This window comes from Mugil cephalus, chromosome 11 (assembly GCF_022458985.1).
Source record: "Mugil cephalus isolate CIBA_MC_2020 chromosome 11, CIBA_Mcephalus_1.1, whole genome shotgun sequence".
NCBI lineage: Eukaryota > Metazoa > Chordata > Actinopteri > Mugiliformes > Mugilidae > Mugil > Mugil cephalus.
In genome coordinates, this window is record NC_061780.1 from 14,172,400 (window position 1) to 14,190,932 (window position 18,533).

The following is an 18,533-nucleotide window of genomic DNA, read 5'->3' on the forward strand; positions in this document are numbered from 1 at the left end:
TTATTGAAATGTGATTCATAACTTGTAGCAGTTGTTTAAGTAATTACATGAAACACTAAATGCTGACTATATTAAAAGACGTAATAATAATTTAATGTAAAAATAAACGTGTGGTCAAACAAGGCTTGTAACGTGAGGCAGGACAAGTAGCATCAAACCGGGAGCAGGCTACTCTGTGTCAGAGTTTACATACACAAAGTTGAGCAGCTGATCATCACATTTATTCAGCTTTAATTCAGCACTTTATTCTGTCAGGGCAACAGCCTTTGTAGCTGTTATGCAGCCTGATTCAACTACGAGTGATGATCAAAAATATATCTACTAATATATCTACTACGGTGTCAGAATTGGGTCAAAAGAATTAATCAGCGATATGCAGGCTCAGCTCAATGAACAATGCACCAATGATCTCAGACCAGGCAGGATATCTAGTATACCAGCAGTACCTTGAATGAGGCAGATAATGACCAGCTGGTGACAGTGTAAAGTGTGCATGTTAATTGGGCTCATGTGTGTGTTTTGTGCTGCGGATGTTGATAACTCTCTAAATAATAGGGATATACAGTGGAATCACCTACCTTTTTATTTTCTCTCTTATCTGTGCTAGGTTGCTGTTATCCAGGATCAAAACACGACTCACGCATGCAGACACATGGAGCCACTTGGGAGAACATCATCGGAGGTTTAACAGCTTGAGAGAGATCTCGCCAAGCGAGATTTTCACTTGATGCTGGTAATTGATGCTAAAGAACGGCCCAGGTGACAAATACACGGTGAAATGTATGAGTAAATACAGCGAGACTGGGGAAGATGTGGATTATCCAATCAAATTAAGGACAATTGCACTCGACAATGATCCATACGAACTAGTACGGATTTGGAAAAGAGGATTAGCCTCAGTTTCAGTTAGTTTAAGGTCATTTCAGTTATGATAAATATAGCTAAATTTAAGATGCGAACACTAAAAGCTTTAGTAACGTTAGTCATACAATGTTGTGACATTAAAAGGATGACGATAACAAATATTCCATTATTGTTTTATTGTTATTTATTGTTGGAACTGAAAACTTAAGAAGTAACTTAAGGTATAACTTCATCAAAAATTACAATATGCCTAAAGAGCGTGTCTTTGGAAGTGGAGGAAACCGGAGTACCCGGGGAAAACCCACACAGACACAGGGAGAGCTTTAGCAAGTTAGCTTTGCTATCCTTCAAGAAAAAAAAGAAAAAAAGAAAAATCAGAAGGAGGACTGGATGCACTTAACTTTGTGAATTACATCCTGGCAAATCAGCTGCAATACATCACTAAATGGAGAAACCCAGAGGCAGATTACAACTGTCGCTTGAACTTGGCGGACTGCCACAACATATGCATCTCGGACCTGCCCTTCATTACAATCATCCTCAAGCGTCATATCTACTTCTATCTATCTAACAATATCTAAAAACCCCATTATTGCCTCCACCCTTTCTGCTTGGTGGAAAAGTCTAGAGCCTACAGGTTTCCAACTGGAAGCCTGTAGGCTCTCCCCAATCTGGCACAACCCTGACTTGGTAAATAACGTCCTCTTCATCTTAGCACTTGGGAGCGTAAAAGAATCACCCACCTCCATTCCCTCTTCCATGAAATCCTACTTATGAAACACACGGATTTATTTGAGACATTTGAAATAACAAATTGAAACTTCCTAACAAGCTAACCCAACAAGCATGTCTTTGGATGGTGGGAGCAAACCGGAGTACCCGAGAGAAACCCACACAGACACAGGAGAAACATGCAAACTCCGCACTGAAAGACCCCGGTTGGCCAATGTGAGGCATCAGTGCTAACCACTACACCATTTGCTATTCACACTGCAATAAAAAACATTCTAATACAGTGAAGTGACCCTTGACTGGTTATGAAGCCTTTCCAGTGACAACACAAGCTGAACCCAAAATTGCACAAACTGACCCTACTGTAACCCAGAACCACTTATTTGATACACATTGCTTCACACTATCCATGAATGTTCTGGGCTTTGGATGAAGCAGGTAAGTCCTGATAATCTTGACCGTTTCCTTGTACTCTGCAGGGAGTCAAGTATGAAATGAGCCAGTACCAAGTCCGAAGTGCCAATTTTTCGTGCCAGATCCTTCAAAAGAACTCCTTCCACATGAATAAACATGCCTGTTGAAATTTCAAAATCAATATCCTTTACCTCAGCCCACATTCTCTGGGTTCTTTTCTCCACTATTTCCTCTAGTTCCTGTAGTTGTGCTCTGGTAAACTTTCTACTACATTTAGCCACCATCACAGAAACCAACTTTTTAACTAGTACTTTGAAAGCAATGCGCCTTCTTCTTTCAGTGTCATCCATGGTTTCCTGAACTTGGCTAGCTGTTGCCACATTCGTCTCTAAACCATCCATTGTCTTGATAGAATTAAATGCTATGGCAATTAATAAAATGTAAATAAATCAGATGATCTGTTGATCCGTCCTGTCTATTCGTCTATGCTGCAAATCTTTCTCTAATTTGAAATATACCTGTTCAAAAACGAGTCGTGTTTGAGAGCATTTAGAGGTCTTTAAAGGCATTGATGACAGGATTTGCCTTTGAAGTTGTTGCTTAGCAACTGGGTCAACTTAGGCTCCACCCACAACAAGGAAAGGACATCAATCGGTTGCTAGGCAACGACTTCAAGAGTAGTCACGTGGTCAGAGAATTTTTCAGCGGCGTCTCCATGGTTACAACAACGGTAATTAAGCTAAACGTGGGAGACTTATAGGATGGTTATTTGTGTCCAGTTTCTCCTGAGTGACAGGAGCAGACACGCTGCACGCAAAATGAATTATCTCGTTATCACGAGAAAACGGAGGAAATAATATGTATGTATGACCCTTTAGGGCTTCCGTAGAAGTCATAACATACCTTAAGTTTCTTTTAAAATTAGGTTCTGTGGGGCTGTCCGATAAGTCTGTCGATGTTGTTCTTTTGGCATAGTTACGGTCGACAGTAACTATTTCAGTTCGAACAAAAAAAAAACAATAAAACAATAACGATTATTCCTTTCACTTATTACTTTATTAGATTTTTTACATCTACATTAATCTAACTAATGTACTAAATGACTAAACTAACTTAAGAAACTAAGGCTAATCCACTTTTCCAAAACCATACTAGTCCGTATTGATCTTATAATCCATTTTTTTTCCCCAGGTCTTACTATATTTACTGGTCCATTTCACCATGTTTTGCTACTCAGGGAGACGTGGCCCCATGCGACAGTGATTATGATTCATGATTAATTATTACATACCGTCAGCAGTGTATGTGCAAATAGAATTTATTGAAATGTGAGCCATAACTTGTAGCAGTTGTTTAAGTAATTACATGAAACACTAAATGCTGACTATATTAAAAGACGTAATAATAATTTAATGTAAAAATAAACGTGCGGTCAAACAAGGCTTGTAACGTGAGGCAGGACAAGTAGCATCAAGCCGGGAGCAGGCTACTCTGTGTCAGAGTTTACATACACAAAGTTGAGCATCTGATCATCACATTTATTCAGCTTTAATTCTGCATTTAATTCTGTCGGGGCAACAGCCTTTGTAGCTGTTATGCAGCCTGATTCAACTACGAGTGATGATCAAAAATATATCTAGGCAGATAATGACCAGCTGGTGACAGCGTAAAGTGTGCATGTTAATTGGGCTCATGTGTGTGTTTTGTGCTGAAGATGTTGATAACTCTCTAAATAATATGGATATACAGTGGAATCACCTACCTTTTTATTTTCTCTTGTTTGTGCTAGGTTGTAATTAGTCAGCCTACCCTTCGTGAAGGATCAAAACACGGCTCACACATGCAGACATTGTGGTACCTGAGGGGAAAAGACGTGGCACGAGGGACGGAGATGGAGCCACTTGGGAGAACATCATCGGAGGTTTAACAGCTTGAGAGAGGTCTTGCCGAGGGCGGATTTGACTTAATGCTGAAGCTGAAGGTGAGAGTATGTTATGAACACGCAGAGACGAAAAACAAATATGACTTGTTGCATTATTAAAATGAATATTAGTTCTTACAACCGATTTCATATTTAAATCACCAGAATAAAAAAAACAACAGGCTTGTCTTCATAATGATGTACAATTAGTCTTTATTATTAATTATAAACTATAAAAAATGAACAAGCTTTTGCAAAAGTACATCTGACATATTGGTTTTACTTTTATTTGTAACTATATATACACACACACACACACGCCACTCACTCTTTCATCCACACATACACACACACACACACACACACACACACAATACTAAAATGGATCAATGGATGATATCCCTCGGGTACAAACCCATTCACACAGTCAGTTCATTAAGTCAACACGTACATTAGCAAAACACATAGAAAAATATCTTCATTATCAGTATTAGCTCATTCAAATAGCTGCTCATTCTGACCACACATTCATACTGCATATACGTGCCGTTTCCTGGTCTAAAGAACACATCGCCAACACAAAGTGAAACAGGGTACGACCAGTGACATTTCAATCAGGGAGGGTTTTGTTTCACAAATCCATTCCTACGTTTTAGAAAAGACATTCTTGGAAAGAGCATTCAGCCAGTTTCTGTCATGTTACCATGAACTCAGATCAAATACTTAGACATCAATCACTCCATTAGAGGTACTATTGTGAATTTAAACATAATCAATAAATATATTAAATGGTGGAAAGATTACTACAACTTGTATCAGAAAGAATTGTTCCAACGAGCAAACTGACAATATGTTAATTTATCACTTTCTAAGCTTGCAGATTGCACCATTAATATCCAAACCATGGTGCCATTATTAAAACTCCCAGTGCTACCAAAACAAATCATTAGTGCTAAATTCGTGGACAAAGAAATTTGGAATAATTAATATTCTAAAAGGTTTAATGTGTGTTTTTGCATTTGCTGTGATCAAAACATCAACTTCTAATTTAACTGTGCAAAAGTAAAAGCTAGAAAATGCTGCTCATGGTTGACGCAAAGTTTCGTTGGGAGTTGCTGAAAACTCTGCAATTTCAGCGCAGACCGCACAAATGGCCACCAGATGTCTCTGTTAAAACAACCTCTCAGTCCTACAATGAACCACAGAACAAACAAGGCACCACCGTGCTCCCGCTGAGACCAAAATACGTTTGACTTCAAAATTCTTTCTGTGTCATATTTTCCAGTCTTTGCTGTGTGAAACTTCATAAGTATTTCCGGTCAGTTTCACCACAGCTTTTTTGTTCAGTTACTCTGTATCACAATGGCAGGTATCCAGCACCGTGCACGTGGTAAGTCATAAAACATCAAAAACTATTTCCTTAGGTTTACACGGATACAGAGGGATCCCAGGATTAGTCATAGAAATAAAGTCCTAGAAAATGATCAAGCCTCCTCACCTGTAGGAGCTGCCATCTTGCCTAAAAACCTATAATAGCAATGAATAATAATAACAGTAATGGTTCGACTGGCCTAATGAGTGTTTCATGAGGTTTTCATAAGGCAGTTAATGGTGGAAGAAATACTGACAGTCTTTCATGGCAAAGTCCACATACACGGGGTCACTGATAGACAATGGTGGGATGTAACAGTGAGCAAATTATCACACACACAAACGCACATCACCATCATCCACTGGCACACACTTTTGTGGACTCACAAAGACGACCTTTGTGTTCCGTCAGCGTGTGACCGAGCGAGCATGTCTGAGAGAGAGTATGTGCATATTTGTTTCCTGGTGCATGTTTATGCACGGGTTTGTATGCGTCCCGGTATTTGTGACCCGTTTCTCTGCTGCTCTCCCCCACTGTGCTGACTAAGGTCCCAGCAGTGAGCAGGGCAGTGCAGATGGAGGAGAGGAAAGAAAGTGAGCCACATCTATCTCTTCACACTGCAGCATTGTTGTCGGAGCGGGCAGGACTGGTGCTGAGATGAGCACGGGGGGTGGGGGCGAAAATTGCGAGGATGGGGGTGCAGTTGGAGGGGAAAGTGGAGGGAGCCCAGCATTCAGATGGTAGTGGTACCAGAGACATTTCCTCAGCTTCTGTGTCTTTTGACAGTGTCTTCGCTGAGCTGATGTTTAATTTATTGTCTTGATCTCCCAACCTGGCAAACGGCTCTCTTCTTGTTGTACTGTACCATCAAAGTTTTCATCCCCCCCATCAGTTCACAAAAAAAATAAATAGTAAAACATTTTCCCATTTTAAGTTGGCCGAACGCCCTGTGGCGACACTTGTCTTTGAGAGAGTAACAAGTACTGAGAGCCTGGTAAAAGCACACGAAGAGGGGGATTTTCAGTCTATTTTGTCGTTGTTGTTGGAGTGAACAGGCTGGCACTGGGCAGAGCACGAAGCTGCGCAGGAGGTGGAGGAGAAGGCTGAAAAAGTTTTGGTGGTGGCAGAGGGTTTCCTGGGTTTGTGTTTCCAATGAAAGCCGATTGCAGCCAGAATGCTGATGATGTGCACATAGAAGAACATAGACCTTGAGGAAGGGGAAAAAGAGGAAAAAAAAAAGGAAGGTAAATATTCTAACACCAGTGTACCGTGAGCGGACAAGTTGATCGGCCGGAAAATGTGACAAGACAAATTAGAGCCGGCCACAAAATTACATATTAAAAACCCCAAAGTGGATTTTTTTAAGATGTCATAATGTGGCAAGTGGCAGGAGATTTGCTGATACAGTGGTTCTTTACATGCCATTTAGATAATTACTGTAAGGTATAATAATGGAACTATCTTGGTATGGTTTCTTGAAAAACAGCCCAAAGACTCTTCAAGGATCTTCACATGGTTTCAGTGACCGTCAAGTGGCATGATCTGGCCCTTTGAAGGTACTGTCAAACCATGGTTACCCAACCATGCAGAAACACACAGCTCTACAAGTTGTGGATTTTAAAACATGAGCTTCACCTCCTGACTCATACCAAAGGTCTCAAGGCCTTCTCAGAAAGTGAAGCCACTTCTGTAACCTGATCCTCCACATGGATCTTCCACACCAGCTTGTTATCCGTGCAGAGATACCTCTAGGAGACCACCTGTACTGTGGTATCGTCATGGATGACAACTGGTGAGTGGTCACCCACAAGCTTGGGGTCAAACCCCATCTCATCTATTTTTAATATGTTCATTATGAGATGCTGTTTGTCAGATGACTGTAGAAAGTTCTGATATGTAGATGTGTTCACCTGAACATCAGAGTCAGCAAACACAAGCTTCAAGATTTTCTATTATGGCTGGAGCTTTCATTAGTGCTGAGAGTGAACTGGGTGCGGTTGCTAGGGAATGATTGGCGGCACATAATAAATCGATTGACACTTAAATTATTCATTGTGTTAAGCAATATGTAGTACAATGTGAAAATAAAACCATCACCACTGTTTTTTTTATAGTTAATACTTAAACTCTAAAATTCTAAATATGACACTTTCAGAATTTATGGTGTGGCCCCTGAGAAATAATTCCTTAAACCAGAGGCTGCAGACAAATTGGTGCCAACAGACTATGTGCACTAACTCAATTACAAATTACTGTATATCACCGTTCCCAATCACTTCCCCGTTGTTATAATGCCACTTGACAGGTGACTGGAATATTTAGTACAGAGGAAATTTCACGACTGGACTTGTTGGACAGGTGGCATCCTATGACACTACCACGCTGGAATTCACTGAGCTCCTGAGAGCCACCCATTCTTTCACAAATGTTTGTAAAAAGCAATCTGCATGTCTAGGTGTTTCATGTTATACACCTGTGACCATGGAAATGATTAGAACACCTGAATTCAGTTATTTGGATGGGTGAGCGAATACGTTTGGCAGTATAGCGTACACGGCAAAATTTATACAACATGGACCACTGGATAAGGGAACCCCCATGTAACTTAAAGAGGATAAGAAATGTTTAAAGGGTAGTAGTCCGTACCTGTAATAAACCATAGTTTCGTCTACTGAAAGAAGTAGAAAGGGCATGACAGTGTAGCAGATGGCGAGCTGGGTGGCAGCCCACGTTAAGATGTCGTAGCCCAGTTTCAGGGCTATGGAGCCCAGGAAGAAGTGGCGGACAGACTTTCGTACCTGGTACAGAGAGAGAGCGGGATAAGTTATTGGTTATTTGGTTCCGATAAGTTATTCGGTTTTGGCAGAGAGACAACATTTTGAAAATGACAGCCTGAAGCTTCCCTCTGTTTTGCCTCCAGTTAATATCGTGACATCACAGTGTATAGTATTCATTTGTATTTACAGTATACTCACAGCTCGTGCTGCCATGGTGATTGGGATGGCGGTGATGAAAGTGAAATAGTAGCCTGGATAAACACCGTGCCACAAGGCAGACAGAATAAAGGTCAACGGCAGCCTGTGCTTTGGGGCTCGCTCATAACACACCCTGAATAGAGGAAGAAGAGACCAATTCAATTTAAATCAAATTCAAAGAAGTGAGAAAACAAAAATCTGAGGAATATTCCCAGCACTTACGTTTTCAGCCAAGTTCCTGTTTGAATATTCCAGTTGTCTATGAAGGTCTTGAAGCTTGTTGCTGTCTGAAAAAAAAAGACGAGCAACTACAGTCACAATGCGTTCTGGCGCTTAATTCACTGACAGTGCCGTATAGCTATGCTATGTACCTCAATCCCGATAATGTTGATGTTGCAGTTGAGGTCCCAGGACGGCTTTCCGTTCTTATCTATCCCCAGGAAACCATAACCTGCAGCGTTGTTGATTGCGTCAGCTGAAAAGACAGGGCAAAACCATCGTATGAATTCAGTGATAATAAAAATAAAAACCTCAATCATGCATAAGTTACAATTACATTAAAAAAAAAACACGCATGCAGAGGACTCACCAAGTGTCCAGGCAAAATAGAATTTGGGCCTGGCAGCTTGTATGGAGAAGAAAGCATAAGTGAGTCTGGTGAGGAAGGGGGCACGGCTGACGAAGTCCTGGTCAACGTTGTACTTTATCGGCAGGGACCGTGTCACTGTGAGGAAGAACAGCATACAGCCGCTGCAGACCACCAGCTTTCGACAGACAGCATTCTGCAGAGAGGAGGGATAAACTCCTGAGCACTGAGGGAAATGTACATTACAGATGCACAAAGACTGACTACTGAATGACCACTGGACAACCAAGTCCCAAGACCCATGCAATGTCATTTACTCAAGTTATACATATTAAAATATAATATTTATAATGTGGTTTCTTACACAGTGTATCCTCTATACACTTTATACTCGCCACCGCAGTCCATTGCTTGGCATCTGTGCCAGTACTCGTGTCTGCTTCCCCAAAACCGACCGGGTGCTGACCACCATCTGAATTACTATAGGAAAAACGCAGACTATGGAAAAGCGCCTCATACGACACCACTTCAAAGACCGTAGCCTCCCATTAAACTGGAGACTGTTACTATTGGCTTGGACAGATCTGAACCCTTAGTGCCCTGATTCTTTAAGACCCATTTAAATGAGCCACATGTCAGTGACCGATTAACTCCAGTTGTTAAGGGGACACTGACGAGACCTCTACTTTTCACGCATGGACAACTGTTACTTTGTGTGGATATGTAATTTGAAAAACTTCATCTTACACTAGACCTCCTGATAAGGGCTGCAACAACAACTTATTGAGCCATGTTAATTGGCTCATTGAAGCAGTATCCTGTTTAATCATGTTTAAATAAATTCAATTATTATTTTAATTAACTAAAAAAAGGGTTAGGATAGACAATGTTCATTGGAAGCTGGCCTACTCATACCCAACAAAAATCATCCCTGTGAATATAAAATTAAAAGTAAAAATGACTTCAAGAGCAGGGACCAGTCATGTACTGACGAACTTACCAATGGCGATGGGTCCGGTGATTTATCGTAGCCATTCTGCCCGTTACATGTCCCAGCGTGCTGCCTGAGCCTCCTGCTGATGTGTCTTCCTTCTATGAAGTCTATGTAGTCTTGAAAGTTATTGCACGGCCCCACCAACACACTCAGGAAGTTCAGGTTGTAACTCAGGTACTCGATGAGAGACGGCCTCACACTGCAGAGAGAACAGGAGAAACCGCTAAAAAACAAAACTGAGAAACCCCTTTTTTAGGCATTCAGTTGTAGCAACTGTGATCACCGCAGGTGAAATGCAACAGTGTTACTAGACATTTTCTTCTAACGTGGGTGGAAACATGAGAGAAGCATGCCATTTATCTCTGAACATGGAACTATCGAAAGCAGTCCTTTGAACAGTATATTAGTGCATGACCAGTGATTGCAGTGAAGGACGTATAGTACGTTATGGCATTTTCGAATTTAAATTGTTTTAGTGTTTGATTGAAGTCCTCTGACTCTCCGTGAGGTCAACAGTTGCTGCTGCTGGTTATGAACTGGCAAAAAGGACGAACCAGGGAGTCATCATTTGTGGTGCTTCACAGATTATTAGGTTGTGTGTGTGTATGGATGTGTGTCAGTGTTGGGGGAGGCGTCAGGGGTTTGCAGGGTTGGGGTGTCAGGCGTTACATTTTCTATGTGTGCTTTATAAAGACTGACCGACTGATCGATTGGTTGATAAAACAATCTGCTCTTCATCATGCTTACTTTTTGCCTAAAAGCAAAGTTATGACCAACAGAGCTTCTGTCTGTTTGACATAGAAATGGTGTGGCAAAAGATGTGAGTACTGGAGGATCAGGATCAGTAAAAATCACGTGGAAGAGGTAGCGCGGAGATTTACAACTGCAACATTGGCTCTTGGATACATTTTTGAATTTGTTTTAAAATTACATGCATAGCACGCTCATGAATGTGATTTAATCTATTTACATGCAAAAAAAAAAGAAAAAAAAGTAAGGTTTCCCATGCAAAATGATGCCTCGTTTCTAAGTTTTCAGCATGCTTTTTTTTTCCATGAACAAGCAATTCACCATGATTTCATCTCCTTGTCACTGTCCTTCGTGGCTAAAGGAAAAGAAAGAGGCATTTATTCTTTAAATAAGGTGTTAATTAAGAGGCATATGAGAATGTCTGTGACTTCATTCCTTTGCTATGAATAATACATACCACAACGGGTGAGCTTTTCAGTATAATGTTATATTCAGTTAGAGAGAAATGAAGAGGATGTCAAATCTCTTAAAGTCTAATTCATATACAATCACCACTGTACAAAAAACTGAAACTGGTTTCATAGTAAAAACTTACTTTATAGCCACTAGCTTCTGCTCCGATGTCAGGTGCTCAGCTTTCTTACACATACCTTAAAAAAAAGTTGAGAAGAAAGTGTGAATATGCTACGTTGACTTGAATTCCATTTATCTGGTTTCAGAGTCTGTGCAGCCTCAGTGTCGCTGCTTAATAACTTCAAACTCAAATTGAGAAGTAGTTAATTTTATTGACAAAATGTTTCCAGTTGAATCATCTGGAAAACTCTGCACCAGTTCTTCTTGGGCATTTTGTCTCATTTGTAAACGACTTTCCAACATATCTCGAGTCTGCATGTGTGTGTGTGTGTGTTTGTGTGTTTGCATGCATTCTGGCTCACCGTCGTGGAGCTGGAAAGCCAGTGTGGTGATCTTCTGGGTGACTATCATCAAAGGCCTGTACAAACAAAGCAGGACAATTATTTGATCTCATTGTGCATTTTCCATTGTAGAAGTTTGGAAACTGATTGAGCATAATACACAATAACAAAGACATTCCGGCGGTCGAAAGCTTTGTGATATTTTTAGCCTTGGTTCGACAGCAGGTGTGTTTTTGCAGAGGCAGTGGCTACATTTACGTGGACCTGATTCGACCTGACTGAAAATATTCTGATCAGCGATTCAATCTTGCCCCAAATGTTGAATCTGCAGGAAATAATATTTTTCCCCTCTAAATTAATTGGCAACACTGAATTTATTCAAGAGCAAAAGACGGCCCAAATGGATTTCGACAGATTTCAGCGATGCTTCTCACATTAATTCCGGCGTTGTTCGTTTTGCCGCCGCTGTGGTTCAGTCCCTTCAGCAGACTGAGCACACTGCCTGATGCTCACACCATGTGGGATGGAGAGAAGGCTCCACAGTGGAAAAAAGGAATTTTTATTCCCACTGTGCTACCATTCTGATTATTAGCGAAACACTAGTGTCGTCGCTCAGTTAAATGTTTGAATTTTAGCTCCGACTAAAACTGTAAATACATTTCCTCAACTTTATCACACATTGTGGTACCTCATTTGTTTATGGATACAGGCTTAACTCCCATCTATTTTAAACCCTTCTGTCATTTTAACATACTGCCAGGCATAAAAAAAAAAAAAAAAAAACTCAAAACAAAGTACTTCTCAAGCGAAATCCTCCTCAGCCTCTGTGTGAGGCAGCCTCATTTAGCCTGGTCATGGTCATTTATATTGCTTCTTTGTTCCAGTAGTGTAGAATCAAGTCACATTATTACTGTACTGAAAACCAGTACAACTTATCAAACTAGTTGTAAAAGCTTTGCTCGAAGATTTATTCCACTAAAAGAACTAAAAGAGCTAGTAGATAGTCCTGTGACTTTTCTTTTTTTCTCATTTAATTGAGCTTCTTATGTTGGCATTCAGAACAAACACACACACGAAACAATGTCCCTGTACAGTAAGATCCACACCCTCTTCTCTGCAGAAAGAACTCTCTTTTCCAAGAATGGGAATGTGCATGCACAAAGGGACATACACACTACATCTCCCATTCTCTCGCTCTTTTTTGTCACACACACACACAGATTCCTGCATGTGAGTGAGCCGCATTGTGTGCACAGCATGGAAAACTGAGGCCGAGAGGGGCCGGTCGAGCGGCTGGCAGTGCCAGCTGAAAGGGAGTTGGCAGTGGGCTTTAGAGAAACACTTTCAGTGTGCCAGGCGGTACGTGCAGCGCTCCAACACTGCCGCGTACAGACACTGTTTTTCCATGCAGCCCGCGGAGTAGACGTAACGCATTCGTTTTTGAGATAATTTCTGCTGCATAGATTTACGGGAATGCTCGCTAATACCAAATTAACTTTAGAGACAAGATCGAGATTAAGTGTGGCGTCTTTCTACCGGGACCAAAAAAAAGCAGAAAACTAGAAACCCGCCCACGTGAACATCAGCTGATACAACAGGAACAATCTCCGCTCAACTCGTTAAATCACAATACCCTCAGTAACTATTTTATGAGAGTCATTACTAATCTGGACAGATACGGCAACGTGCAACTACTCCGACGCGAAGGGTCACTAATCAGCGTATGGTATAACCGCACCAAACAGCTGACTCACAGACCTGGCCGGTCGCCCCCGACATCACATGACATAGAAAAGAGGCTGCCAAAAGAATCATCCACAATGGAAAGAGCCAAAGAAGCTGCTGATACAGGAACCAACAAAGTCAACTATCGGCTTTATAACGAGTAAACCCATAAACAAAAAGTGATTATCGGTCTTATCTGGTGGGGACGTTTCCAGTAAAAACACTGGAGCCGCCGTAGACATAGACTGGGCAAGGCACATGCACCGGGAGGCCTTGCTTTCAAATGATCTCCATATAATGAATGTAAATCTGTAAATACACGCGAGCAGAGTTTTTATTTCCAAATATTCATTTAGGAAGTAACGAGAAACGACACAACGGTCACCTCTGAGCCTTTACCCCCCCAGTTCTCCTGAAGTGTGACAGGCTAAATGTGACCATATCATGAAACTCTTCCAATAAAGAGAAACTCGCCAGCCTTCAGCCCTTTGTGAAGCAACCGCGCTTCCAACAGAATGACTGTTGCCAGGCGGTGATCTTGACTCCATCTGGCAGGGCAACATCAACTGTGAACAATCCTCGCAGCTGCTCTTTAATCAGCGCGGTTATATTTACACAAGGCTGTGGCAGAGACCACTGTGTAAGCAGGTACCACATAGTTTGGAGACGCTAACTGATAACCTAAGAGCTGCTATAAAGCTGCGAATGACTAATAAGCTGTCATCGGGAAGGTGTGGCAACGGCGCACAAAGGGAAAATGATTCAGTTTTTCCTCACCCAGAGAAGTCGGTGGAAAGAATTCCATAGTTGAAGATGAAGACACGGCTCACTTGGCACGCCGTCAGATAGCCCATAGCTATCACCATGGTATACCTGCGTGTGGAGGAATGAGCACAAGCAAAGTGAGCAGCGCCAAAAGGACGCCTGTGACAAAAAAATACACAATCGTGAAAAGAATGAGAAAATTCTTTTTGAAATATTAAGGCAGATAAATATTACTAATAATATGAAGATGGGAATAAAAATGGAATAAATAATAATCAATATTGAGAAATTAAGAAACAATTATATGTGTTTCATTTATTTTCACAGAAAACTGAGTAATATAAAAGCAAAAAGTTCATTAACATTTAAAAAACGCATCGTCAGAAATATATCCAGTCATTATAAATTATTCTGCGTTTTGTGATTGAGCACTTTGTTGTGTTGCGACTTCGTCCTGTTCCTTTCGGAGTCACCTCCTGTGACCCTGTTGCTACCTGTGATGGAGGGGTGTTTCCCATCGTACAGCGTGTAGGCTAATCCTGGGACACGTTCGCACCGTGTTGTGTTTCCAAACATACAAAACAATGGGCGCCGACCTTGCTCAACCTGCCGGTAACCCTCGCATGCACAAGTGAATACCACAGGAACCACAGACTACCACACTTCTGCTCCATTCACAAAACGAAAACAAGCACCACTTAAGTCATTCCATCTCAACACACACACACACACACAGGAAGAAAAATGTACGCACATTAACACGCTTCACGATTGAACTGTCAAAGTGGCAACAAAGAAAAAAAATGTAGCACATGTCAGTTATTATTGCAACAGGCTCGTCGGGGCTGGCGCGTCTGGCTGCCCTCCATCTGACGTCTTTTAGTTAGTCCCGTGTTTCTAACGACAGCACTTTGGCTCGAGCCACATTGTTGCAGCGCCATAATGGGGGTGGAGTGCGCCGCACTGAAGTCTTGTGGTGGAATGCGCGGGCGTGGGTGAATGAATGGGAAAGCTTGAGGGCGTGGCCCGGTGAAAATATTATTTTAAAGGATTTAAATAACCATGAAAAACCCTCATTACACCACATAAATTATCAGTGCGATTGCCGGTGATTAAAGTAAGACTTTGGACCACTCCACCAAACGCCCATCTATGATGTAAACAGTTTCTGGGCTGGGCCGAGGTAGTCTGACGAGTTTTACCTGGAAACAGCAGTAACCAGAATTGCGCCACTGCCTTGGATATTAGGTGGGTTGTGGCTGCTATGTCATCCACCTGTCAGTTGTGTGATGAGACGCAATGTTTTGAATGTGGAGCGCAACAGGAAAGGTGAGGGTTTCTTGGGTTTGTCGATAATCAGACAAAAGGAAATTGCCTACACACGGAAGACTGGGACGCATTTCCTCCCCAGTAATACTAGATGTGTTTGAGCAGCTCAAATAAAGGAAAGAAAAGAAATCCAACATCTGTTCTCCAGTACATATCCATCCTCCAGACTTTTTGGTGGCTCTCTATTTGAGGTACAAACACATACCTGTGTACATTGTCGATGTCGGCTTTGATGATGATCAGGTAGTTCACAGCCACCACGGTCAGGATATGAACCGCATACCTGCAGGTAAGAACAAACGCCTGTCAGATAACGTAACTCATTATAACCATTTGAATCATACAGTGGTGCTGATTAAAACTTGACACGACGTTGTGCAGTGTACAAATAAGTAAAAGGATGCATGTATCAATACAGTCTAGACATCCTCCTGTTAGATGTGTTTCAAATGCCGCATCTAATCTGTGCAGCTCATAATCATAGAAGAGCTCCGGACGTGTGTCAGAAAGGGAAGTCAGATGCCTCGCGCGGCCTCTCAAGAAAATGAACGGTGGAGTGGGACGCCGTCGTACGGTACCATCCAAAGCAGAAGATGAGGAAGGAAATGCCCAGGAGAGTGGCGACAGCGTGCCTGACCAGGGGGTTGGCATGGCCAGGGCCGAGGTACAGACGAAACCAGAAGGCAGCAGCCAAGGCAAAGAGCTGGCACGCCAGAAAATTCACCTGTGTGAGGGGAGACAGAAATGGTCACTGAAGCAAAACCCCTAACACCTGTATAAGAAAACATACAGACAGTTTAACATGAGTGGGCTGAACTTGCTTCATCATGCTTTATCAGTTTCAGTGATATAGAGTTGAATAGTCTTCCAGTGATTCAGCTACAGAACTTTATTTTTGTACTTTCCATATTCTGTTTGGGCTTTTTAATGTGAAGAATAACATAAACATAAAAAAAGCCCCTAATACCATCAGATGGCATATCTCTCTCTAACTGGTGACACCACGTTCACTGACTGACCGTCAATTAACGACACGGAGCGTCATTCACAAATAACGCGAGAAAACGCCGCTCAATTGTCCCCCAAATTCCTCCATTCAGTCGTCACTAATGCGCAGATAGTCGTACCTGATCAAGAGGGAAGCTAAAGTATTCGCTGACAGGCAGCAGCCACTTGGATCCAGTGGTTTTAAACGTAGAGTCCGCCGGTTCGCCCATCCCGGGTAGCTTCTCCTATCGCGATGACAGTCCTTCTGGTCTTTTAGCCTCTTATCTTTTTTTTTTTTTTTTTTTTTAAAGTTGACTGCAAGCTACTTTCTGGGGCCGGAGCACACAGTATTCCCGAGAGAGCGCATGACAAGTCAAACCAGTTCACAGATCAGATCAGAGCAGGATGATGAACCACCTCCTCTTCCACCACCGTCCTTCGTCTTCGGCTTCTCCTCCTCCGCCTCCTCTGGCTGGTCAAGGCTAACAGGCGCAGTATAAATAGCGTTTCCGGTTTCTCCCTACAACATAAAAGCCCCTCTACCAAGAATGCGATGTGAATAGTTAAATAAACCCCGAACGGAAAAAAATGCGATGCTTATAAGGAGGAAATGTATAGTCTGGATTTTAATCAGACATGCGAGGATTATTTAACTTATTAACTACACATTGAATAATAATTACAACACATTTGTTTTATTTTATTCAAGTTTATAGTGCATATTATTACTATATGTTTTGAAGACAAAAAAAAATCAACTAATAATATTTAGTGGTTTTAAGTCTAATTAAGATATATATAAAATTTATAAAAATTATAAATTTAACAATAATGTACTACTACTACTACTACTACTACTACTACTACTACTACTTCCGGTGGTGCTTAAGGTGCCTTTCAAACTTGACACAAAAATGAGAGAAGCAGTGGCTATGTCCCTCCCAGGTCTCCATGTAAGAAGAATGTTTTGTTGGATACTCTTAGTGACAATTCATTATCATAACGCAATACAAAAGGATATAAAGGGTTTGAATGAGTCATTCAGAGGCCGACTCTGCTGTGCCAAACTACATAATGTAAGGCAAACTTCTTCTTCAAAAAAATAAAGGAGTGAATTAGTATGCATGGTATGAAAGGTCATATCTGGAATGACTGGCCGCTATTTGCTGAGACACCAGTGGCTTGCACAGCTGAGTGACACGTGGGAGCACATTAATCATAACAGTGAATTACAGCTGATGCCTAAATGTCAGCGTTTTTCCCAGTGGCTGACCTTTAAAAAGCGTCAGGAGTTATGAATTCAGCTTCGAATGGTAGGTGTCCCTATTAATGAACACTAAACTTGGCATTTAATGTCTCCCTCCAGAGGGATATCCTTTCCTCTTTTCCACTGCAATAGTGAGAACGGAGGTCAGGGTCGTCTGCTGCCTGGGAGAGATTCAGTGTATGCAAGTTTTAATTTCAAGGTCCACAGTGGAGCTTTCTCCAGCTGAACATAAGTCACCTCAGCCTGTGTCAACTCCCAACACGATTTGGTGTGTTTACAAAACATTCTGACATATTAATCACATATGTCAGCAATGTGCAGTGCTATTCTACCTTTGAATCCAACAAATACACTGTACTTGATTTGAAAATATAAAATTATTCAAATGTACTACTGCACTGCTTTCACTACTTTTTTAAAGACATCATTTGGGGGCATTTGACTTGTATGAGATTGCATGGCGTTGTGCCATAAAATTACTCCACTGTCCACTGTAAAACACTGCAAATATGTTTCCTGTTCACAGTCCCATATCAGCACAGTCCAACCTCAAGATTTCATGGAGTGTTTGCGATGCTCCTGGTCCCGTTCATGGCAGGAAGTTTCACCACTCAACTTGAGTAGAGATCAAAGATTGAGATGTTAATATTCAACAGGCTTCTTTGTGTTTTTGTGGTAGTGTTGTCTTGCAGTTTTGTGCCATTATAAGAGCATTTGTTTGCCCAGTCTGAGCAGCCATAGAAATATATGCAGATACTCACTCTGCCAAGTCAGAAGTACCATCTTGATTTTGAATGCATAGTTGCTTTGCATAAATAGCTAACTGGGCCTCAGAGTCCTCTGTTCATTAAAATGCTGATGCGCACCTTTATGATCTTTCAGGTTCTGGTTTCTTGCAAGTTAAGGTCATTTCTTTCCACGTGGACCCACATTGCTTC

The 18,533-nt window shown here is 41.6% G+C and overlaps 1 protein-coding gene across 1 annotated transcript; it reads right to left on the reverse strand.

Moving 5' to 3' along the window:
• Positions 1–4,124: 4,124 nt before the first annotated feature.
• Positions 4,125–16,813, reverse strand: mboat1 (membrane bound O-acyltransferase domain containing 1). Its single transcript, XM_047599341.1, has 13 exons — positions 16,469–16,813; positions 15,920–16,065; positions 15,547–15,624; positions 14,025–14,120; positions 11,544–11,599; positions 11,204–11,258; positions 9,865–10,057; positions 8,868–9,060; positions 8,650–8,753; positions 8,501–8,565; positions 8,279–8,411; positions 7,950–8,101; positions 4,125–6,510 (listed from the first exon to the last, which is right to left on the reverse strand). Exons 1-13 carry the CDS (start codon positions 16,556–16,558, stop codon positions 6,324–6,326), a joined length of 1,548 nt encoding a protein of 515 aa, XP_047455297.1. The 5' UTR covers positions 16,559–16,813; the 3' UTR covers positions 4,125–6,323.
• Between the last annotated feature and the right edge of the window lie 1,720 nt (positions 16,814–18,533).